Source organism: Hemitrygon akajei, chromosome 7 (genome assembly GCF_048418815.1).
Source record: "Hemitrygon akajei chromosome 7, sHemAka1.3, whole genome shotgun sequence".
Taxonomy (NCBI): Eukaryota; Metazoa; Chordata; class Chondrichthyes; order Myliobatiformes; family Dasyatidae; genus Hemitrygon; species Hemitrygon akajei.
In genome coordinates, this window is record NC_133130.1 from 170316491 (window position 1) to 170342955 (window position 26465).

The following is a 26465-nucleotide window of genomic DNA, read 5'->3' on the forward strand; positions in this document are numbered from 1 at the left end:
CATCGGTTTTTATCAGGAGTGTCTTACCTTGAGTTCTCTGAAGAATATGCAACTCCGTGCCCATTCGACTATGGAGAAGAGGGTTTGGTCGGCCATTTTGCACATCAGGCCAAAGGTGCTAAGTTTCTCGTGTTTGCCTCTGTTGACCTGTTCCTGCTGTAGATGGGCCAAGATCTTAGCCTGAACTTGAGGTTCATCGGGCTCGCACCGCAGGAATTCCACGATCAGCTGCGGTATGGTAGCGGGAGAGCTGGTCTGGTAGGTGTCTGGGTATGGGTAGCCAACAAGAGACTCTGGAGAACTTGCATAGTGGTCTGGGTACTCAGACTTGATCGTTCGGTTATGGAACGTGGGGTACTGGTAGCTCGGTGGTGTCCCGTGGCTGGGCATAGACATGCCTACTGATGGAGAGCCATAGAGGTTTCTCTCATAACCTGTCACTGGTAGAATGGCTGGGTTAGGAGGAATGCCTTTGGAAATAGAATGTACATTGTGTACAGTGGTCGAGAGCGAATACTCGTTCTGCACTGACGACACCATTTGAGGCATGGTCTCTAGCTTGAAGCTGTTTGCCCGGATCAGTGCTTTCTTTTGCTGTTTTAAGGCCCGGTCGCGTTTGTACATGGGCCCGAATTTGTTTCTTCCCCCTCTCATTCTGTCAGCACGGACGGCTGGTGAAGAAATGGAAAGAAATCTCAGCAACTGGACTCGGGCACAAAGCATAATCACACAATTTCAAACACAGGATTATCTACAGTATACCCACCACAAATCTTCAAAGATTTCCAAGTTCAAAAGTCAACAAACTTTTAAGATGTTGTTTGACTTGCAAATATTTATTTCTAAATTCATCAACTGATGTCTGAATGGGGATGAAGGAAAATTACTATCAAAAAGAGAAAATATCACTGTTTTCCCCTGAAGCTGAGATAAACCCATTTTCTTTCAGCCTTTCAACAATTTTTGGCAAAACTTCTGAACCAACTTATTTTGTCTTTTGTTTCTTTGCTTTTTTAAATTCCCAACAAATTGCTGAGTTGCCAAATAGTTTGAGTTTTATTGTTGATATGCTGATAAGGTTATACAATCAGTGGCCACTTTATTAGGTACACCTGTACACTTGCTCATCAATGTAAATATCAAATCAGCCAATCATGTGACAGCAGCTCAATAAATAAGATCAATGGGGCAGCTCAGTAGTGTGTTGTCATAGAAACATAGAAAACCTACAGCACAATACAGGCCCTTCAGCCCACAATGTTGTGCTGAACACGTACTTAGAAGTTACCTAAGGTTACCCATAGCCCTCTTGTGTGTACATAATAAAGAACTGCAGGTGGTTAGCACAATGCTTTACAGTACCAGTAACCCGGGTTCAATTTCCACCATGCCTGTAAGGAGTTTGCACATTCTCTCTGTGACCGCGTGGGTTTCCTCTGGGTCCTCGAGTTTCCTCCCACATTCCAAAGGTGTGTTGGTCGGGAGGTTAACTAGTGATTGTAAATTTCCCCTGATTAAGCCAGGGTTAATTTGGGAGAACGCCTGACAGCAAGGCTCAAAGGATTGAAGGCCTATTCTCCCCTGTATGTCAGTAAGCATGCAGATGTGGTCAAGAGGTTCAGTTGTTGTTCAGACCAAACATCAGAATGGGAAAGAAATGTGATCTAACTGACTTTGACCCTGGAATGATCATTGTTGCCAGATGGGGTGGTTTGAGTATCTCAGAAACTGCTGATCTCCTGGGATTTTCACGCACAACAATCTCTAGAGTTTACAGAGAATGGTGCAAAAAACACTAATCATCCAGTGAGTGGCTGTTCTGTGGGTGAAAGCACCCACAGAGGTGCTTTAATGAGAGAGGTCGGAGGAGAATGGCCAGACTGGTTCAAGCTGACAGGAAGGTGACAGTAAATCAAATAACCACACGTTACAACAGTGGTGTGCAAAAGAGAATCTCTGAACACACAACACATCAAACCTTGAAGTGGATGGGCTACCATGAATACACACAGTGGCCACTTTATTCGGTATGGGAGATATGTAATAGAGTGGCCACTGAGAGCAGTTAAACAAAGGTTGGGATACTTATCAGAGTGAGAAACATAATTAATGTTTAACTAGAAGACAATATCATTATCACTCTCCCATCACCACCAGATATAAGAAGTGCCTCCTGTGTTCCATGTAGTTTTTGGAGATTACTAACTCAAAGTAACATCTCTCCAAGCATTCTCGTCAACTTCTACAGAAAATATCCCAGTTCATTTGACTTTGTTTGATTACCAAATCTATGCATTGCTCAAGATTTATTCTTTTAATCAAAGTTCAAAGAATAAAGAATAAGATTCTCAAATATTAAATAAATTTTAATTCACTGATGAATCAAGTTCAAATTCAAGTCTAATTGTCGTTCATTCATGCACACATACACAGCTAAACAGAACAGCATTCTACCGGGGCCAAGGTGCAAAACACAATACGTGCAGTCACACATAGCACACAGAACATATAGTTGCGACAGCACAGGCTGTCACAAAATAATATTAGCACAATTCCCTGTAAATTGAATTCACTTTGTGTCCTTTAGCCAAATAAAATCCCTCTGCATTTTCTTCTGCACACTGGTTGAATATCCAAGTTGGTGCGATCTTTCATTGATTCTATTAAGGATATTATTGAGTATGCCAGCGAGAAAATGAATCTCAGGGTTGTATGTGTACTTTGATAATAAATTTACTTTGAACTTTGAAATTAAAAAGTTATGGAGACTGACCTTTGGGAACACTTTAAAGCTTTTGGTAGTTTTTTGAAGATTTCTGACAAGCCACATACATTTTTCCAGACATTATTTCCCAAAGTTTTAAAAGTGTGCATCACTGGTTGGAACAAAGGAAGGGAAGGTTATTGTGTAGCACAGAAGTGGGTATTAAAAAGGAATACAATGGATGACCATTACTAAACTACTCACACATCGTCACTGAGTGAAGATGACCTTCTGTCTTGAATGGTGTTAGTGTTCACACACACAGTTAAACAGGATAGACAAGTCCACATTATCATTGCCTGGAGAGTCACTTCAGCACTGAGCAGCTCTACTATAAGGCCAAAGACATTGGAGTAGAATTAAGCCATTCGGCCCATCAAGTCTGCCTACCAGCCTCCGCTTTAAATATATTCAATGACTTAGCCTCCACAGCCGTCAGTGGCAATGAACTCCACAGATTCATCACCAATTGCGCCAGTGCACTGCCTATGTCATAAGAGGCAAATAAGCAGCTAACATGCGGTAATGCAAACCAGTACAACAGATGCTGGAAATCTGAAATCAACAGGGAAACAGCCAGAGATACTTCGCAGGTCAGTTAGCATGTGTGGAGAACTCATCACTGTAAAGTATTAACACTCTCACTAGTTGGGTGGAAGGAGGAGGCAGGTCACTGGGACAGGACACCAGAGAGCCAAATCCCATCCTGTGTAACTTTGTGCAGCTGGCATTGACATGGATTGATTATAGTCACATGTATCGAGATGCAAAGTTATGAAACTGGGATAGTCTGACCCCAAAAATTCCATGAATAGCAATTCCAGGAATGACTGGATTTCAGAATCAGAATTAGAATGAGGTTTAATATCAGTGCCATATGACGTGAAATTTGTTAACTTTGCAACAGCAACGCAATGCAATACATAATAACAGAAAATAGATGAATTACAGTAAATATATATATATAATAGTTACATTAAACGAGTTGTGCAAAAATAAAAATAAAAAATTAGTGAGGTAGTGTTCATGGGTTCAGTGTTCGTTCAGTGGGGTAGGAGGTGTTCCTGAATCATTGAGTGTGTGTCTTCAAGCTTTTGTACCTCCTCTTTGATGGTAGCAATGAGAAGAAGGCATGTCCTGGGTGATGAGGATCTTTAATGATGGATACCGCCTTTCTGAGGCACCGTTCTTTGAAGATGTCCTGGATACCATGGAGACTAGTGGTCATGATGGAGCTGACTACGTTTAGAACTCTCTGCAGCTTATTTTGATCCTGTGCGGTAGCTCCCCTCCCCACCCATGATGCAGCCAGTCATGACTTGATGATGCCTTCCAGAAATATACCTATCCCAGCTTGCGCAGCCACCAAGAAGGTGTGTCATTAACGTGAGTCAGGGAGGATTAACACAACTCCAGATCATTAACTAAAAGAAACTTTTCTTTTGGGACAATGGGAAATTCAATAACTATAACTCCCCACCATCGAGGACATCCTGAAGGACCCTCAAAATCCAGGGCATGTGCTCTCCTCACTAATATCATCAGGGAAGAGGTATGCCTGAGCATGCATACTCAATGTTCTGCCCATCTACCACCAGGTTTCTGAATGGTTGGTGGACCCATAGACACTACCTCACTATTTTGCTCTGTTTTTGTACTGTTCTTTTCACTTCCAATAATGTATATTTCTTATTGTAACTGATAGTATTTTTCTATGTCTTGCTTGCATTTATTAGTCAAGGCATTGATTTCAAAAGTCAGGAAGTTATGTTGCAGCTTTATAAAACTCTAGTTAGACCGCATCTGGAGTATCGCGTACATTTCTGGTCATCCCATTGTGGGAAGGATGTTGAGGTTCTGGAGAGGGTGCAGAAGTGGTTCATCAGGATGCTGCCTGGATTAGAGGGCATATGAGGTTGGACAAACCCAGGTTGTTTTCTCTGGAGCAGCAGAGGCTAAGGGGAGTTCTGATAGAGGTTTCCAAGATTATGAGAGGTATAGGTAGAGTGGACAGACAGTTTCTTTTGCCCAGAGTTGCAAGATCTAATACCAGGGGGCATGCATTTAAGGTGAGAGGGGGTAAGTTTAAAGGAGATGAGAGGGGCAAGTTTTTTACACAGAGAGTGGTGGGTTCCTGGAATGCTCTGCCTGGGGTGGTGGTAGAGACCGAAACGTTAAAAACTCTTAAGAGACATTTAGATAGGCTCATGAATGTGAGGAAAATGGAAGGATATGGACATTGTGTAGGCAGAAGAGATTAGTTTGATTGGCCACTTGACTACTAATTTTATTGGTTTGGCACAATATTGCGGGCCGAAGGGTCTGCTCCTGTGCTCTACTGTTCTGTGTTTTATACAAGTACTTTGACAATGAATTTACTTTGAACTTTGAAATAAGGCATGAATGGTTATACAGTGAAGCCTGTGTGATTCTCATTGTTCACTTACTTAATGATACAGTGCCTTCCTTCTTATATTCTGCACACAAATATTAAAGATAAACAAAATTATTTAAATTCTGCAAAAACAGAATGTTAGCGTAAGCTTTTTTTCCTTGGTGATTCTCAGAGCTGCGCACACCACTGTTTGCTACCTCAGGTCGATTTACGTAGCGGTACATGAGGTCACCACAGATGGCATTGGGGGGGGGCAGCGCCATTTCTGACCAGTCGAATGTCTGAGCACAGTTCGACGTGGCTGCAGTCCAAGCTCCACGGAGGAGGGCTTCTGGTTTTGAAAACAGACTGAGACTAGCTTGATTACAGAGCACATCTGTGTAGTCATCTAGCCAAGTGCATATCACCACTGAGGTGCAGGAGAAACATTCCGCCTCATATCTGAACAAAGCGTGATCACACACTGTGAATATCACCCCTGACCTTCTGTAATGATAACCCCAATGTCCTATGGGAAGGGGTTCAGGAGACCCCTGTTCAGGATTGGCAAGAGCTGCACAGGGTTGCAAACTCAGCCAGCTCCATCATGGGCAGCTCCCTCCCCAGCATCGAGCACACCTTCAAAGGGTAATGCCTCATAACGGTGGCATCCATTGTTAAGGACCCCACCACGCAGATCAAGAAGGCAGCGTCCATCATGAAAGATCCCCAGCATCCAAGACACGCCCTCTTCTCATTACCACCTCTGAGGAGGAGGTACAGGAGTCTGAAGACTCACACTCAGCATTTTACAAACAGCCTCTTATCATCGCCATCAGGCTTCTGAACAGTCAATGAACAGTACCTTACTACTTTTTCCCTCTTTTTGTACTACTTATTTAATTTTATATATATTTCTTATTGTAATTGATAGCACAATTACTGCTCCAAAACAACACATTTCATAACATACACCCAGCAGTTACAGTGCCTAATAAAGTGGCCACTGAGTGTACGTTCATGGCCTGCTGCTGCTGCTGTAGCCCGTCCACTTCAATGTTCAACGTGTTGTGTGTTCAGAGATGCTCTTCCGCACACCGCTGTTGTAAAGTGTGGTTATCTGAGTTACTGTCGCCTTCCTGTCAGATGGAACCCATCTGGCCATTCACCTCTGACCTCTCTCATTAACAAGGTGCTAATCTACAGTTCACTCACAGAACTGCTGCTCACTGGATGTTTTTTGCTTTTTCACACCATTCTCTGTAAACTCTAGGGACAGTTGTGTGTGAAATCCCAGGAGATCAGCAGTTTCTGAGATACTCAAACCACCCCGTCTGGCACCAACAATCAAAGTTACTTAGATCACATTTCTTCCCCATTCTGATGTTTGGTCTGAACAACATCTGAACCTCTTGACCATGTCTGCATGCTTTTATGCTTTGAGTTGTTACCACATGATTGGCTGATCAGATATTTGCATTGACAAGTCAGGTGTACCTGATAAGGTGGCCACTGACTGTATGCAGTGATAATAAGCCAGATTCTGGTTCTGACTGGAGCCTATCTGCTCAGGTTGTCTATGACCGTGGAAAAGGGTGATCATTCTGCAGGACAAACACTGTGTAGGATGTACGGATGTGCAAGAGGTTGGTGCAGCTCTAGATTACCCTGGTTAGACCACACTTCGAGTACTCTGTTCACTTCTGGTCGCCTCATTGAGGAAGCATGTGGAAGCTTCAGAGAGCGTGCAGACAACACTGCCTTGATTAGAGATCAAATCTTATGAGGATAGGTTGAGCAAGCAGGGGATTTTTTCTTTGGAGCAAAGAAGGATGAGAGATGACTTGATAGAGGTATATAAGGTGATAAGAGGCATAGATCGAGTGGGCAGACAGAGGCTTTTCCCCATGGTGGAAATAGCTAATTTCAAGTGGATTGGAGGGAAGTATGGGAGGTGGGTGCTGCAGGTAGTTGTTTTTTATGCAGAGAGTAGTGGATGTGTGGAACTCCCTACCAGAGGTGATGTTAGAGGGAGATAATACATTTGGGACATTTAAGAAACTCTTAGTTAGGCAGATAGGTGATAGAAAAAAGGTTTATGTGGGAGAGAAGGGCTATGTTGATCTTGGAGTAGGTTAAAAACCTGTAGTGTGCTGTGTTGTTCTATGTTCTGAGAGAAGGGTGGGAAACACTTCAGATTGGGTTTTCCTAAATGGGGAAAGCATTGTGTTGCTCAAGGAATGGAGAGATTTAATCCCACTCTCTCAGATCCACCAATCTTGAATTCCTCTCAGAAAGTGAAAGGACCATTCATGTAATACATATTTGTTGCCTTGGGAATGCAATCAGTTTAATCACATGACCCCTCCCATCCTGGACATTCTCTCTTCTGTCCACTTCCATCGAGCAGAAGACACAAAAGCCTGAAACCACGTACCACCAGGATCAAGGACAGCTTCTGTTATCAGACTATTGAACAGACCTCCTGTGCAGTAAGATGGACTCTTAGCCTCACAATCTACCTCGTTATGATCTTGTAGTTTATCATTTACCTGCACTACACTTTTTCAGTAGCTTTAGCACTTTACTCTGCTTTGCTATTATTTTACCTCATTCTAGCTCAGTGTAATCTGTATGAACAGTGTGCAAGACAAACTTTGCACTGTACATCAGTACAGGTGACAATAAGAAACCAATTCCAATACCAATTCTTCCCACCATCCTTGGGGAACATTGTTCTTACTAGATTCAGATCCAAATTCATTTATTTGTCACATGTGCATCAAAACATAGAGTGAAATACATCCTGATGAAGGGTCTTGGCCTGAAATACTGACTGTTTATTCCTCTCCATAGATGCTGCCTGACTTGCTGAGTTCCTCCAGCATTTTGTGTGTGTTGCTTTGGATTTCCAGCATCTGCCAAATCTCTTGTGTGAAATACGTCATCTGGGTTAACAGCTAACACAGCCAAACAATGTGCTGGGAGCAATCCACAAGTGTCTTCACACAGTCCAGTGTCAATATCTACTGTTTGATTTATAGTAATTTTACATTATATAAGTCAGTGATAGTCAATCTGACTCCGATTCTGCTCGTTAACATGCAGTCCAGCACTAAGAGAGCTCAAAGGAAGGAAAGGTTGATTAAATGAACTTAGCTGGTCGGGCAGCAGAGGTGGAGAAAGAAAACTGAGTGATGTTACAGACTGATTATCTTGTATCAGAGCAGCCTGGTTTATTGAGGTCATTTTTGAGGGCTGAGTGTGACCTTGTTCTTCATCAAAGGAGGGGATGCTGTTCCATCAGCCAACTATGGATTTATTTTCAAAGTGTACCAGAGAGCAAATTCAGAGGAGGAGTGGATGGGAAATGAAGTGAGTGGAAGCTCGGGGTTACCTTGTAGCCAGAACTGAAATGATCTGTGAAGCAATCACTCAATCTGTGTTTGTCTTCTCTAGTGAATAATCAGTAAGGTACAAAGCAAGATACTTAATATGGATGAATACCCATCATCGAAAAGCCCCACCATTCAGGCTATGCTCTCTTCTCGTTACTATCATCGGGCAGGAGGTAAAGGAGCCTTAGGTCCCACACCACCAGGTTCAGGAATAGTTATTACCTCTCAACTATCAAGCTCCTGAAGTGGCGTGGATCGCTTCTTTGTGAAGTCTCCAAGTGCCATCACAAAGAAGGCACAACAGTGCCTTTACTTTCTGAGAAGTTTGTGTAGATTTGTCACGTCACCTCAAACACTGACAAACTTCTATAGATGTAGAGTGGAGATTATCCTGACTGGTTGCATCACCGCCTGGTATGGAAACACCAATGCCCGGGAACAGAAAAGTGGTGGGTACAGCACTCACCACTTTTAAACGGTGCACTACCACGAGAAAGCAGCATCCATCATCGAGGAACCTAACCACCTGTGTCAGCCATTGGGCAGGAGGTACAAGAGCCTTAGATCCCACACCACCAGGTTCAGAAACAATTATTGCCCTCCAGTCATCAGGCTCCTGAACCAGCATGGATAACTTCACTGCCTCAGCACTGAACTGACTCCTCAACCTTTGGGCTCATTTTCAAAGGCCACAACTTGTGTTCTCAGTATTTTATACATTGGTTGTTTGTCAGTCATTGTTTACATATAGTTTTTTTCATAAATCCTGTAAATGCCTGCAAGAAAATGAATCCCAAGTTACTATATGGTGACGTATGCATACTTTGTTAATAAAGTTGCTTTAACTTTGAACGGGAGACCAAGTTAAGAGCAGTGAATATATGGAACTGGAAAAAAATCTAAGTTGGTCATTGTATTCGCTGTTCTAATGAAAAATCATCCAACTATCAATTGCCATGTATATTTCTCTCCATAGATGCTGCCTGGCCTGATGAAAGATACCAGAAATTTCTGATTTTTTTTCTCAGATTTCCAACATGTCCTATTTTCCTTTATTGAATAACTTACACTTTCTCAGAGAAATCTGCTCCCTCTCATCTGCACAGTAGATCAGTTCAATTGGGTGACAGGTGCCTCTGCATAAACAAACTGAAATTGGAGAATGTTTTCCTTTTACTAAACCCAAAGGCACAGTGCCAAAATACTTAGAATCAGAAGTTATTGAAATCTCTCTCTGTTTCATGCTAAACACATATTGGATGTTTCTTTATGGAAATCTGACCAAATTTAGTACTTTGCTTCTCTGTCGTTAAATAACTTGTGTTTATAAAAGAGGGAAGTAAGACCGCACAGACCTATAGAGTGCTTAACTCTAAGAAGCTTCTCGCAATTATTACCGTAAGTAAGTCCCTCCTCTTGAACTTATCCTGGCTCAAAGAAAACTCATCAACTCTTCCTCTTTAATTCATCAATGATAACTGAAAGTCCAGACAAGTCAATGGCCAGCATTGATTCAACTTGGTCATCTATTGGGTCTAGTCAATGGGCAAAGTGAATCATGTTCTCCAAGTAATCTATTTCCTTAACGCTCGGCGTTGCATCAGTTACATGATTTGGGGTTTCAGCATAAAATTATCTACTGTCTCCAAAACCAGGCCCATTCTTTGCCAGTGTTTCTTCTGACCAAGGCTGCATTTTCATAATATATTCAAAAAATTATACACTAAATTTAGAGTAGCGGGATAGAGGCACGTCTCTACCAAAGGAGATATAAGGTGTTCCTTCCCTCCATTAGCCTGTAGGACACCCTTGGGCTTAGCACTGCCCCTACCCCCCAATCAGGGTCACCTGAAGCCATGGGAGCAGGTGGTGGATGGTCGTATGAGCAGCTGGTGCATATCACAAGCCCTGGTTATGTGACCACTGATGTCTCTGAAGAGTATTGTTAAGAGCTGGGGTCACCTGTCTTGTAAAGACACTGCCCAGGTGAAGGCAATGGCAAACCACTTCTGTAGAAAAATTTGTCAAGACCATAATTACCTACATGGCACATAATGAATGAACAACCACAAGATTTACATTTTCTGATATTAGATTATTAATTACTTTAGAAGATGGAACTACACAGCACAGTACAATGTTGTGCCTATCTTATAACTTACTCTAAAATCATTCTAACTCTTCTCTCCCACATAGCCCTCTGTTTTTCCTTCATCCTGGATCCTATCTAAGAGTCTCTTAAATGTCCCCAATGTATCAGCCTTTGCCGTCACTCCAGACCCGCATTTACACTACTCGCTGTGTAAAAAACCTACCTCTGACATCTCCCCTATACCCCCTAAAATTAGCCATTTCCACTCTGACTGTCCACTCGATCTATGCCTCATCATCTTGTGCACCTCTATCAAGTCATCTCTCATCCTCCTTCGCTCCAAAGAGAAAGTCCCCTTAATATGATTTTAAGAAATAGTTTTAATAAGTAAAACCTCTCCTCCTGCTTAATATTGGTAATAACCCCCAAGAGGTCAGTTTGTGGAGTTATTACTGTGGCTAACTTATTTGTCTAATTGTAAATGCTTGATCATAAGAACAGGAGTTACTTATTAATCCTTCATACTGACTCAGTAACCCATCCACACTGTATGACTCTATCATTCTGCAAGATTAGCTCCATTGCCATGCATGAAGTCATAGACCAATACAGCATGGATACAGGCTATTCTGCCCAATGAGTCCATTCTGACCACAGTACCCACTCATAGACTTTAATTCCTTTAACATCCAAAAATCTGTAGATCCATAATCTAAATTAAAATCTTCATTGCATACATGCAGGTGCCACATTTGACAATGAACTTGACTTTGAGCTGACTTATAATCTTGAGATTGACCTTAAATGTGACGTTATAAACTCCTCAACCCAGAGAAGCATCATCCCTATATCAAGTCAGCTGAGCTCCAAATGAATTTTGTAAGTTTCAATAAGCTCTCCTGTCCTTCTTCTGAATCATGTTCATTATCACTGACACATGATATGAAATCTGTTGTTTGTGGCTGTTGTACAGTGCAGAACATAAAATCATTACTATATGTTAACAAAAATAATTGAATAGTGCAGAAGAGGAACAATGATGGTTAATTTTTAATGACCTGGTGGTGGAGGGGAAGAAGCTCTGCCTGAAACTTGGTGGGCAAGTGTCTTCCGGCTCCTGTATCTCCCTGCTGGTTATTATGGGGAGAGGATTTGTCCTGAAAGCAATGTTCCTTAATGACAGATGCTGCCTGTTTCAGACTGGTACAATCTTCCCTAAATAAGAAGACCAAAGCCATACAATAGTTCAGGTACGATCTCTCTCATCTCCTGTATGACTGCAATCATGTTAAAATCCTCTCCTCTAAGTAAATTAACCACTTCGTCATCCAATAATTATCAAAATAAACATAGTGTTTTTATTGTCCCTAAACCACAGAACAATGGAAACTGTGAACTCCACAAACCAGAAATCAAACAATCCGGGATTCAGAAATTAAACGTTCTGCAGTTTATAAAGAAGACCAAATGGGTAACGATTATATCAAATAATAATAATTTTAAAAGCCATAGCTATGATATTCACATAAATTCCAGAAAGCCACTTTAAAACTTACTATTTTATTCATCAGTAACTAGCAGCAAAATTTTACTGAGGCAGTAACATCTAAGATAACTTCATTGTTGTAAATGGTCACAAAAATATATTTATTTTATTTGCACAATTTGTCTTCTTTTGCACATTGGTCGTTAATCAGTCTTTATTTATGTATAGTTTTTTTTCCAAAAATTCTATTTTATTTCTTTATTTTTCTGTAAATACCTGCAAGAAAGTGAATCTCAAGGTTGTGTATGATGATTTATACATACTTTGATACTAAAATTTATTTTGTTTTTGAATCAAATTATATACTGTATCTAAGGTAGATTTAGAAAACTGCAGAAATGCTGGACATTCTCAATATCATCTGTGGAGAGAGAAAAGGGGTTAACTTTTCAGTTCCAAGACCTTTCTTCAGGATTGTTAAAGGGTCACAGACCTGATAACTCCAGTTCTCTCTGCACAGATGTTGTCTGGCTCCATAGTTTTTTGCTTTTTTTTTACTATTGGAAATACTCTGCACTCTACAAAAATTTTTGATGTACCAGGCAGAAAATAATAGACGCATAACGTAAATTGAAGTGAAGCGATATCTCCTGCTGACTTATTCTTGCCCTTTCAGAAGACAAGCCTCACTTCCCTCCCGTTATTAGATCTAGTTGCCCCTTCACTAATTCGTCTGAAACAACCCTGTAAGACCGAGCAATCCTGTAATGAGCAGTAATGTCTTAAACGATTTAGTTTTGTTGGGTGTCAAATTCATGTAAAGCTTTCATTAGCAGATTAAGGGACATTAGAATCAGAATCACATTCAATATCACTGGCATATGTTGGAAAATTTGTTGATTTGTGGCAGCAATGCATTAAAAAAACTATAAATAAGAAATATATATAGTAAAAAATTAAATTAAATAAATAGTGTAAAAAGTCAGCCAAAAAAATTGCTCAGCAAGATATTTCTAGCACTTGAATTTTGGTTATGTTTGTTTTTCTCTCTGTATATTACTATTGAGCAAAATTGGCTATTAAGAAGTCAGTGAAGTGACACATCAACTCCATAATGTGTAACTAAATGTTCTATAATGCTCTATGCTGTAATCTTCTTCAGTATGTTCTATGCAAATTGGAGTAGGATTTCTATGTATATTACAAATTATGATAATACATACATTGTCATATTCGCAATATCAATGTAGTTATATTTACTGTCAAATTAACATTGACATTTACGGAGTTACCAGGTCACCCCATTGCACTGTTCCTTAGCACATTCAAAGAACAATTGTGTTCGACCAGTAATCTAAATGTTCACTTCAAGAGTCAAGTGTAGTTTTCGTAAAACAATCTGAATGAAAATGTCAGCCCCGAGAATTTACATTTATTGCTGGTTTAGAGTTTATTGGTGAAACAGGCTAAATCAATTTTTTTTCAAGTAGAATTCAGGGTCTTTTTCTCATTAGTTAAAACAATAAAAGTCAAATGCTAATTATTTACAATTGGTTTCCTTTGCATGGGAATTGTGTGTGTGTGTGTGTGTGTGTGTGTGTGTGTGTGTGTGTGTGTGTGTGTGTGTGTGTGTGTGTGTGTGTGTGTGTGTGTGTTTAAATTTATCTCTGTATACAATCTACAATGTACTGTAGCCATCAAACTGTCAATATATTAAGATCTACAGCTACAAAAAGAACACACCAGGTCATAATTAAAAAAGGAAAAGAATACTTTGGAAAGACTTTGTGAATAATAAATACTATGTGGTGCCAGTGTGTTTCTCACATGCCAATGACATATCATTTTGATTTCTTGTATTAGCACTGCAACAATACTTCTCCTAATTCTCCGTAACTAGCCAAATCTTATCTCATTTTTAAAGCAATCAGGGATGGATCTCTCACCTCATATGATGTGTGTTTGTATGGTTTGTTAAGTTGGCATTCATTATAAAAGTGTTTTTGGTATATAATTTCATAATTTAATTAAAAAATTGATTATTTCAAAAGTAAAGATGTGTAACAAATTCAAAATTCTGATGTAGAACAATTCCTGCAAAAAATAATAATATAACTGCTCTATAATCAAAACTCAAGTTTCTGTTTTAGTTGTTATTACAGTTTATGGTTAAATTTAAGACAAAATACATCCCAACTTTAAGGATGAGAAGCCTTTATGTTGTTATTTCTTTGAGTACTGAATATCAGGAAAGTTGAAGAGTTTTAAACTTTAAAATGTTTGTTTATAATCATGGCCCATAGCACTTTGGTTAATACGTGTATAATATTTTAATATTTTGCAGTTAAAAATACTATTTCTCGCCACGTATCATTCAATGCATTACACTTGCGTGATAACCATTTCCAAGGTACGCGCTGACCACTAGTGAAGACTAATTTCGCAGTTTTCAGTGCTTCCTGGAACGGGAGAAGAGAACTTACCTTCTAATCTCATGCCCACGGTCAGGCACTTCTGAAATCTGCAGTAGGGGCATCGCTTCCTCTGGGTTTTGTCGATTTTGCAGTTCTGATTCTCTGTACAAGTGTAGCGCTTACTGTTCTGCACAGTCCTCTTGAAAAATCCCTGTGGGGAGGGGGGAGAAGTTACTGAAAAGCTCGGAGAAAAAAGAACCCTGACCCATCATGACGGAAAACAATTCGACCAAGTAGCTTCCTCTACATCTGGTCCCCAAACCAGACTGTTAGAGATTGTAAATATGATTTTAACTGTGCAATTTATTTATTACACTGGGGTCGATTTTGAATAGGAATTCGACCTGAATTTGGCGGACTTATTTATCGTTTATAATAAACCGGAACTGACCATCTCCACACTCACCTTGCAACTTTCGCAGGTCAATAGTCCATAATGATAACCGGATACTTTGTCTCCACACACTGGACACAGTTCATCAAGATCATCATCATAAACGTAGTCCATCGCCTTGAATTGAAGAGCTGAGCAGAAAGGAGTGGGAAAAAATAACAATAAAAAAGGAGGAATATCGCGATGGAGATGGCGAGGACCGGACAGAATCAGACCATTCAAAGACACCTGGATATTCAAATGTCTATTTGCTTCTGACCCTGTCTGAAGCCAGTAATTTATAGAAATCTCACAGTTACACACCAGCTTGCCATGGAGACAGGGTCCAACCCACAGACGTAACGGAGAAATGGCCCTATCGAAGCAATCAATAACAAACGATTATTTGAAGACCTCGCTCACTTTCGCTGCAGTCTTCTGTGACACTGTTGCGTCTCACCTTTGAAGAAGCCAGATCTGAAATCCCTCACTTGTTAAGTAACCGAACATCGCGAATTTAAATTCAGAAGATGCAAATGATGTTAGCCTTGCAATAATCCCGTTTGGAAAATAAAATTCCTTAACACAAACAAATATTGCGGCAAACACTATCTGCAAATTTATTGTATTACATACAAAATTCTGGAGGAACTCAGCAGGTGAGATAGCATCATCGGTAGGGGTCCCCAACCTTTTTTATGCCATGGACCCCTGCTACTACAAGGGGGATGTCGGAGGTAGGTTCTTTACACAGAGAGCTTGGGTGTGTGGGATGCACTGCCAGCGAAGGTGGTAGAGACGGATACAACAGGGTCTCTTAAGAGACTCTGAGATAGGTACATGGGATTAGAAAAATAGAGGGCTATGCAGAAAGAAATTCTAGGCAGCTTCCAGAGTAGGTTGCATGGTCGGCATTACAATGTGCTGTAAATTTCCATGTTTTATCTGCTATTAACCGAGGGATCCGTGGACCCCAGGTTGAGAACTCCTGATCTATGGAGAGGAATAGCCAGTCCCGATGAAGGAAATATTGACTCTTTATTCCGCTCCTTAGATGCCGCTTTGACCTGCTGAGTTTCCCCGGCATTTTGTGTGTTACAAACACGAGGGAATCGGCAGGTGCTGGAAATGCCAAGCAACACACACAAAAAGCTAAAGGAACTCAGCAGGTCAGGCAGCTTCGATGGAGAGGAGTGAACAGTCGACGTTTCGGGCCGAGACCCTTCTTCAGGACTGGAGAGAAAGGGGGAGATTTCCCTTCCTTTCCAGGAACAGCGTTACTCTAGATTTCCAGCATCTGCAGAATCTCTTGTGTTTAAAATTTCCTGTATTCACGCATATGCAGTGACACTTGCAATCGACATATTCTTAATGTTAAAACTGGAATCATTGAATAAATGTATTAGTTAGAATGTTCCGTTCTCAACCACTAACTTTAAAACCTGCAATGATTTCGTTTACTGAAGTGGACTAAATGGGATTTTTCGAGGTGCGGAAGACTCGCCATGAATTACAGGCCGGGTACGTTCTGATGGTGTGTGGGAAAACAAGTCAACCCACACGAAACGGCCTGAATTCAGAAGACTGGCGAGAAGGGTCTCGGCCCGCAACGCCGACTGTTTATTCCTCTTCATAGATGCTGCCTGACCTGCTGAGTTACGTAGAAACATTAAAAAAAACCTACAGCACAATTCAGGTCCTCCAGCATTTTGTGTGCGTCCTGGACGTCCAGCATCTGCAGAACCTCTTGAGTGTAAGAGTTATCACTTAAGATGTTTTTAAAACTGGGGGTACGTGTTTCTGAAAAATAGAACTAATCTTAGCTTTAACTGTGCAAAGAAGTAATGCCGTGTAACTCAGTGGGCATAGAAGAGGTGCTAAAGTTCTATGCATTCATTCCACAATGAATTCCCCACCAACTCATTATATATCACCGACCCAGTTCAGAGCCCGGTTTAAATCGAGCTTAAATGGTAACACAAGGACCAATAACTTGGGCGGCTGTCTCCAGGAACTCGCCGGGTCGAGCAACAGTTGTACGAGGAAAGGAATTTACCGTCGTCTCGGGACAGGGTTTCGACCTGAAACCTCCACATTTCCTTTCTGACCTACAGACGCTGCTCGACCCGCTGAGTAGCTCCAAAAGGTTGGTGAACCAGATTCCAGCACCCGCAGTCTCCTGAGCCCGTGAACTAATAACCGAAGTCTAGTTACAGTATAGTCCTGGAACAATTAACCTCTGACGAATACGGCGGGTGTGGCGTAATTTAACAGTGTTAAATTGACCAGACCCACCACGTCATTTAATCGGGTGGAAAATGTTAACACCCCGTTGTTCCATCGTAGACACTCAGGCCATTTTATGGATGAAAAATATGGGTTATAACGTGTTTTTTTTTAATTTGATCGCCTTCATGGGTGGTTTAACGGATGACCCCCAGAAATCAGTTTCTATTTCTGTTCAGAGGTGGACAGCGCAACCTCCGTTCTCCTGTCCATTTCCTGGCTGAAGGAAAACTGAAGCCCAAAAGGTTGTATTAAAGAGTCTTATTGAATCGAGTTTCACCTGGTCGCGCGGGAATAACTCCAGTGCGAGCCGCCACCACCCCTCGCTGTCTCGCCGCCTGTCCTCCCTCGGACTGCCCGGCTCGGAGCCCGCGGGGCGCGGAGACTCGCGGGTTTAACGGGAGCAGCCGAACGTTGGACGAGTTATTATTGTTGTCACTTATTAGACGTAGAAAGAATTGGAATCAGAACAAGGTTCGCCATCGCTGTCTCCGATGACGTGAAATGCGTTGCTTTGCGGCAGCAATGCAAAAACATGGAATTAGTATAAATTACAAAATAAGTAAATAGCGAAGAACACACGATTTAAGAGTGAAGATAGGCAACGAGAGACTGGGGAGGGGGAGGGGGTAACAGACCATCAAATGGTTGTTGCCTGAATTTATTTCGATAACTAATAGGAAAAGAAAGCTAAACTATACGAGATTGACATTAAAGTCAATTGTTGCGAACGGGAGCCTCGCCAACTCTGTGTGTAGAAGGAAAGGGGGAACTGAACGACCAAGACCTGTCATAAAGTGTATTTTTTCTACGGATTCTTAACCAAAATTCCCTCTCCCAATTACAGGAGAATTTTACAGAGTCCCGGAAAAGACTAAATGTGTGCGAACGAATCTCACATCTTAGGCAATTATATTTTCGAAGTTTAAATAGTCTGAGGTATTTAAATAGGGTCATACCCGCCGCAGTAACCAGGGTGTTCTACCGATTCCGAATCTGAAGCTCTCGTCTCAATCAATAAAAGTGTGTGAGCAAATCTCACACCTTTGACAATTTTATTTCCAAAGTTTAATTTGTCTGTCTGGCCGAGTCTGAGCTAATAGAGGAAGACTGGGTTCGCATTTATCAGGTTAGCAACACCTGTCTTATGAAATCGATAAATTCAACACTAGTGTTTCAACAATCCATGACAAAGAATTTCAGAATGTATATTGTATACATTTTTCTGACATTAAATGCACCTATTGAAAGACTTCCGATAGGTAGGAAAAACATTTAATTGGATTTGCATTTGCTATACCAATACTTTAAACAACCGTCAGCAAATCGGGAGCCTCCGACAGCATCGGGGCCCCCTGCTCTCAATTCGCCTGTAAATTACACTTTACATTTCTAACATTACTGCAAAGAATAAAACGCACAAGGATGCGCACTCAAGTTCAGAGTCCCCGTTAGTGAGCGTTGGATTTTGCATTACGTCCGCTTTTTACACAGTTTTGTTCTCTCTTCGTTCTCTTGTATAATTTATATATACTTTATGTTTTATATTTTCTCTGAGCCTACGAACCTGTCATGCTGTTTATTTTCATTGTGCAACACACACAATGCTGGAGGACCTCAGCAGCCAGAGCAGAATGAACAGTCGATGTTTCGGGCCGAGACTCTTGGTGTGTGTGTGTGTGTGTGTGTGTGTGTGTGTGTGTGTGTGTGTGTGTGTGTGTGTGTGTGTGTGTGTGTGTGTGTGTGTGTGTGTGTGTGTGTGTGTGTGTGTGTGTGTGTGTGTGTGTGTGTGTGTGTGTGTGTGTGTGTGTGTGTGTTGAGAATTCCAGCACCTGCAGAATCTCTCGTATTTAATTTTCCTTTCATATTACCTGTATCTCTCTGGACTTACGCACATGACAATAAACTCTTGAAGCTGATTCATATTGTTTATACATAAAATAAAGGGAGTTTGAAATTATCGTTGGTTAGAGGATATTATTTTGGATAATATAATTTTATTGATATTCTCATGTCCTGACAAGAAGCTGGAATGTTTCAGGAGGGTTGGATGCTGTTCGGCCCTCGCTCTTTACAGCAGAATTTGTTATCCCTAAGGCTCCAATTTATCCACGAAAATCCCACGTGAAACCCAGACAGTCCTTGTCCGTCAAACATTTAGGCTCAATCATAGGCTGACTCGGACTTCCCTTCCCTCGTCCCACCCCTCAGTCAACAGGGTGGTCCTGCCGAGGGGTCTCGGCCCGAAACGTCGACTGTTTTTCCACAGATGCTGGCTGACCTGCTGAGTTCCTCCGGCACTTTGTGTGTGTTGCTCTGGATTTCCAGCATCTGCAGATTTTCTCTTGTTTGAGCAATATGGCCCCGCCTCCCCACCCAGCCCTCGCAGCTCATAGGGTAACCTTTGATCGTAGGTACGCCGAGGGGACCAATCAGGGTGGGCGTGCGTTGCCAGTGGTCAGTGAGTTTTGGAGCTGTGACACCGAAAGGCGCAGGACTCCGTGGATGTGGAAGGTCAGTTTCCAGACGTGATACAAGCAGGTTTTTTTCTCATCTTTCTGCTGTTTTTGTGAGAATCATTCCCAGTCTCCGGGCTTAATGTCGTGTCACGTTGGCCTAAAGCAACACCTGGGTAGTCTGGCGACTCATGTAACACAGAACCGGCCCTTCGGCCCAACTAGTCCATGCCGACCATTCAAGCTAGTACTGTATTCCCACGTTTGGCGCATATAAAGCTTTCCTAACCGTGTACCTAACCAACTGTCTTTTCAAAGTTAGGATTCGCTTTGTTTGTCATACGTACATCGCAAAATACAGTGAAATGCGTCGGAGGGTGTGCTGGGGGCTGCCCGCAAGCGTCACCACGCTTCCAACGCTAATAGATTAGATTCAACTTTATTGTCGTTGTGCCGAGTACAGATACAAAGCCAATGAAATGCAATTGGCATCTAACCAGAAGTACAAAGAATAGTGTTATTTACAAAATAACTGCAAATAAAAAGTAAGTGCTACAGCACACAAATATAAAAGTACTGAGACAGCCCAATATGGGTGCAGTACTGCTTTGCGCTGTGATGTGAGGTTCAGCGGGGTCACAGCCTCAGAAAAGAAGCTCTTCCTGTGCCTGCTGGTGCGGGAGTGGAGGCTCCGGAAGCGCCTCACATAAAATTAGGCAATAACTAAAGCCTCAACCACTTACTGTGGCAGCTCGTTCCATAAGCTTGCCGAACTCTGTTTAAAAAAAGTTGCCCCTCAAGTTTATTGGAAAACTTTCTCTGCGTTTTAAACCTCTCCTCTCTAGTTGATTCCCCAACGTTGGGGAAGAAGACTGAGTGCATTCCCTTGGTCCAAGCCCCTCATGACTTTATACCTGCCATTATCCTTTGCATCAAGTGAAAAAGGTCCTAGTCTGGCCAACCTGTGCCAGTAACTCTGTCCTTTGAGACTTGGTGACATTCTTGTGAATCTTTTCTGCACTCTTTCCAATTTGTATTATGTTGACTGGCTACATCACAGCCTAGTATGGAAACACCAGTGCCCTTGAATGGAAAATCCAACAAAAAGTAGTGGATGCAGCCCAGTCTGTCACAATAAAGCCCTCTCTATCATTGAACAGATCTACACGAAGCATTGTTGCAACATTCATCGTCAGTGACCCCCCACCACCCAGGCCATGCTCTCTTCTCACTGTTGCCATCAGAAAGAAGGTTCTGGAGCCTCAGGGCTCCCACCACCAGGTTCAGGAACAGTTATTATCCTTCAGCCTTGAACCAAAAGTGGTAACTTCACTCAACTTCATTTGCCCCATGTTCCATGGACTCATTTTCTTGGACACTTGTTCTTGATATAATTTATTTATTTATTCTTGGGGTTTTTTTTGTATTTGCACAATTTGTTGTCTTTTGCACACTGGTTGGCAGTCTTTCATTAGTTCTATATTAGTTCCATCATGGATTTACTGTGAATGCCTGCAAGATAAACAATCTCAGGATTCTATATGATGACATGTATGTACTTTAATAATAAATTTACTTTGAACATCTTTCCTGTAGCTGGGTGACCAAACCCTAGTAAAATATTCCCAATGTGGTCTCAGCAGCACCTTATACAACAGCAGCATAACATTCCAACATCTCTACTCAGTACCAGCATGCTTAAAGACTTCTTCACCACTCTATCTGCCTTGTCTTCATTTCCAGAGAAGTTTGTTCCTGAACTCCAAGGTCCTTCTGTTGTACAACACTCCCCAATCCCCTTCTGCTCTCGAAGGTTGTTAAATAATCAACAATATTGAAAGGAAGAAATGGTTCCAGGTTATCCTGACCAACATACATCTCTCACAACTATCATAAAACAGATTATATGGTGGTTGTATTGCAATAGGCTCTTCATTGGCTGTTACATTTCTTACATCTATGACGTTTATCAAAATATGTTTTGCTAACTGTAATCTAAACTGAGAAGCCTTACGAGGACATTTAGAAGAAAGTGCTAATTCCTCAAATTTATCAATGTTCATTTCATGACTTTTAATCATTGACCTTTTAGATTCTTCATCATTATCATTATGTGCCATGCCGTAAGATGTGGGTGATCGTGGTCTCATGGCTGTTATTTTCCTGACAAATTTTCCTACAGAATTGGTTTGCCATTGCTTTCTTCTGGGCATTGTCTTTTCAAGCTGGGTGACCCCTGCCATTATCAATTGTCCGCCTGGGGTCAGTGGTCATATAACCAGGACCAGCTGCTCATAAGACCATCCACCACCTGCTCCCTAGCTTCATGTGACCCTGAATGGTGGGGGGGGGGGGGTGGAATTGTGGTTAAGCATGTGCTACTCCTTGTTCAAGGGTGACCTGCAGGCTAGCAGAGGGAAGCAGCAAATTATGGTTTATTAACAAAACGGAGATATAAGAGATGTCAGATACTGCATTATGAAGAATGAAAACAACATTTTGGAGGAACCCAGCAGGTCAGGCAGCATCCATGGAGCTAGAGGATTTGTAGATGTTTTAGCTGGAGATCATGCATCAAGACTGCTGCCTGACCTACTAAATTCCTCCAGCAGTTTGTATTTTAATTTTCAAAGCTTCTGTCTTTCTGTAATAAACACTCGTGCTCTCAGAACACAGGAGTATATTATACCAACATTTCCAAAATGCATTTGCTTGATCATTTTTAGTCCAAATCAAGTTTATAATCACTTGACATACGTTGTAAAATTTGTAGTTCTGTGGCAGCAGTGTAGTGCATAAAGATACTACAAATTACAGTAAGTATCTATGTTAGAAATTAAATTACATAAGAAATCCATGAATTTTCCCATAATAAAATATTTTCCTATACATGGTTTGGAGCAGGGGTTCACAACTTTTTTTATGCCAAGGATCTCTGCGGTTGATTGAGGGGTCCAAGGAATCTTGGCAGTCCAGGTTTAGAGAGAGATTGGTCAAACCTGTGCAAACCGGACTGGCTTAGATGGACTATTTGGGCCACAGAAGCTACTTCCCTGCTGTATAACTGTGATTTCTTGACTAATTCATACTTTTTATAAATTGTACATCCTGATTTCAGTGCTCCTAGTTCTTTCTGCACCTAACAAGCATCACGGTTCATTATGGACAGTTCATAATAACAATAGTTTAGAGGTTACATGTAATGAAGCAAATGTCAGGTAAAGTGGTGATGTTTAGGTACCTCCTTTGATAACCATATTCTTCTGAGCTGCTCTTGTACTCAAGATTTATAATCATCCTCCACTTGTTGCTTTTTCTCCCTGGAAAATTTCCTGCTTTGAATGGAGAGAAATTACCCTAGTTTCTTTTTTTTCCTTTTAAACACAAGGGGTTATGCAGATTTGGAAATCCAGAACAACACACACACACACAAAAATCCTGGAGAAACTCAACAGGTCAAACAGAATCTATGAAAATGAATAAACAGTCGCCATTTCGAGCCAAGACCCTTCACCAGGAATGGCCAGAAACATTGACTGTTTATTCCCCTCCGTAGATGGTGTAGTTCAGTCTAGTTTTTTTGTACTGTGTCATGTAACACCATGGTCCTGAAAAACATTCTCATTTTTACTATGCACTGTACCAGCAGTTATGGTTGAAATAACAGTAAAAGTTGACTTGACTAATCTACGGAGTTCGTCTAGGTTTTAGTGTGTTTTCCTTTTATTCTCTATACCATAAGAGATAGGCCATTTGGCCCTTTGAGCTTGTCCCATCATTCAATAACATCATATGAGTTCACACTTCCTACTCGCTCACCAAAACCCTTGTTATCTTTAAATTCAAAATTGCTTAATGTGTACACAAGTTTAAAGGAGAACAAAATAAGTGTTACTCCAGATCTAATGCAGCAGAAAAATAAAATAATAATAAAGAAGACAATAATAAAAAAACACAATAAATGTAAGTACATGCGATATATATATATATATATATATATATATATAGATTGTATGCTCATAAAGTGACAATAGGCACAGGAGTAAATGTACATGAAGTGACTGACAGGAAATGATTAAGTACTGTTGGTGGGCATTAAGATTAAATTTATTTATTTCAGATCTGAATATACTCCACAATTTCTGGGGCAAATGGCTCCCATCCCTCTGAGAATGAGCCTAACTTTTTAGAAAAGGTTTAAAGCAGCGGTTCCCACGGATCCCTCGGTTAATGATAGGGGTCCATGGCATAAAAAGGTTGGGAATCCCTGGTTTAAAAAAATATGGACCAGACGCACGTTTGGCTAAGTTGTGTACTCATCCACCCTCCTTTTACCCCATTAACCCCACCTTCACCACTTCGTAAAGAGCAATGCTTGTTTTCCGTATTTCATTATTGAGGTGTGGACATCGCTGATCTATAATGCCCTTGCTTCATTGGAACACAAAGATAGCATCAAGTTACCCTGAGATTCTTGATACAACCAAGTAACACTCTTAGGAGTTTTGGTGTACTGTTGCATACGGTTAGCATAATGCTTTAAAGTCCCAGCAGCCAGGGTTCAATTTCTGCTGTTGTTTCTAAGGAGTCTGTACCTTCTCCCCATAACTGCATAGGTTTCCTCCTGGAACTCTGGTTTCCTCCCACATTCTAAAGATGTTACTGTGTTGAGCAGCAGATTTCTTTCGTATGAACTTAATTAATAAAATGTAATTTTGTGGTAATTGTAATAAATTAATTTTTTTTCATTACAAATTAATTTTTAAATCTGAATTTTAAAATAATTAATTTTTCCTTGGACTAAGTTCAAGGTTAATGAACGATCCGTAAAGTTAATGTGAATGGCTTCCAAATGAACAAATGCTTGAACTTTTAAGTGAGATTTAGCTTTTGCTTCTTTTAACTTGAGTTTCTGAAGAATAGTTTGCTTCATTTGTTTGTGAAATGTTTAATCTCCTATTCTTTTGAAATTGATTGCAGGGGTTCCCACCCTGGGGTCTGTGGACCACTTGGTTAATGGTAAATGAAAACGATTGGGAACCCTGACTTTCATAACATAAGATATAGGAGTAGAGCAAGGCCATTTGGCCCATCAAATTGCTCCACAATTCAATCGTGGCTGATTTATTCTCCCCTTCAACCCCATTCTCTTGCCTTCTCCCCATAACCTTTGATGCCCTGACTAACCAAGGAATATATCAACCAAAGCATTAAATAATAACTTTGTCTCCACAGCCATCTGTGGCAATGAATTTCCCAGATTCACCACACTCTGGCTAAAGAAATTCTTCATCTCTGTTCTAAAGGGATATCCCTCTATTCTAAGGCTATGTCCTCTGGTCATAGACTCCCCCGCTACAGGAAATATCCTTTCCACATCCACTCTATTTAGGCCTTTTAATGTTCAATAGTGGAAATAGGGCATAGAGTTTTGAAATTAATAAATAAAATAATTAATGCTGAATATGCAGCCAATGCAGAAGAATTGTACTGTCAGATGACACTGTAATCTCTTTTTCTTTATAAGATTACATTTTTGTTTATTTTGCACTTTCATTCCGTATTTATCCTGGTAGCAAGAATGCATTTCCTTTCGATAGGAGTTTCACTTGTTTGTTCATGAAAATTGCACAAATTTAAGTTGAAAAGTCAATAGATTAGGTAAAAAGGATTAATAAGGGAGGGGTATAAAGCAAATTATTCTTAAAATAATGCAAGGCTATATTATAATTAAAATCTAGGATGTCAAATTAATTTCTGCTTGCCTTTTAATAATGCTTTAATGCAATTCTTTTATAAGCTCTCAATCTCTATGCATTTCTGTTTGTCAATTTCACTCTATTGTTCCTCTTTTTCCATGTTTTTTTAAAAACCTATTTCTCATTAATTCCCTTTCTTTGCTTTTTACCGTGTCCTTTTAATTTTGTCTTTCTCTTGTTCTTGTCGTTGAATTGCTTTCAATCAGGCATTTACATTTTTTGATTTTGCTGACTCGGTAATCTGCCGAGCTTTTGTTGTGCCATATCTTTTGGCTTTGTTCCTGAATTATTTGTTTCATTCCTCGTTCTGTATTACTGGCCTCTCGTCTATCTTTTTTTTGTGCAGAAGATCTACAGGCTGGAGTTACCTCCCCAGCACAGTATCATGGATGTTTCTACCACCATGGCTGTTATTACCATTTCTAGGATCTTATTTTTACTAAAATCTTAACTGTTTATATTTATTGCAGCTGATTTGAAAGCCCAAGAAAGGATAAAATGAGCTATAATCTTCTGCAAGGTAAATTTCTGCCAGTTTTTAATAATCTGGACATGATGAGATATTTGTATTCAGTGTGTAAAAAAAATAAATTACATAGTCCTTAATGTTTTCAATTCTCCATAAAACAAATCTAATCATATCGTTTCTAACAAATAAAGATGAGCCAGCATGTTTGCTAATAACTTCAGTTAAGTCTTTGTGTATATATTGCCAAAAGAGTGGCTTTAAAAGACATTGTTATATTGTGTATGGCAATATATGTAAGCAATGAAGATTCACCTTCCAAGCTCTGTTTTATATGCAAGCTATTATTCTAACTAAAATGGGCCATATTTCAGTTTATGTGCAAAAGCTTTTCATGCAATAATACTTTTAAAAGGAGCAAATCGTACTTGTAGTAACAATTGTGTACATTGACCTGAATGAGAAAATCTCATTGTTAAGTCAAAACGTGCACTTATTTAAAAAGAAAACTTACTTAAATGCTTTCAGTTTGCTAAT

General features: G+C 40.5%; 1 protein-coding gene across 1 annotated transcript in view; it reads right to left on the reverse strand.

The window, feature by feature from the left end:
• LOC140730104 (nuclear receptor subfamily 5 group A member 2-like) overlaps positions 1-26465 on the reverse strand; it is a 94805-nt gene that overhangs the window by 65895 nt on the left and 2445 nt on the right. The window contains exons 2-4 of the mRNA XM_073050241.1: positions 14995-15113; positions 14598-14739; positions 28-671 (exon numbers count right to left, since the gene is read on the reverse strand). Coding sequence (XP_072906342.1) covers positions 28-671; positions 14598-14739; positions 14995-15113 — 905 coding nt within the window. The remainder of the gene's footprint in view (positions 1-27; positions 672-14597; positions 14740-14994; positions 15114-26465) is intronic.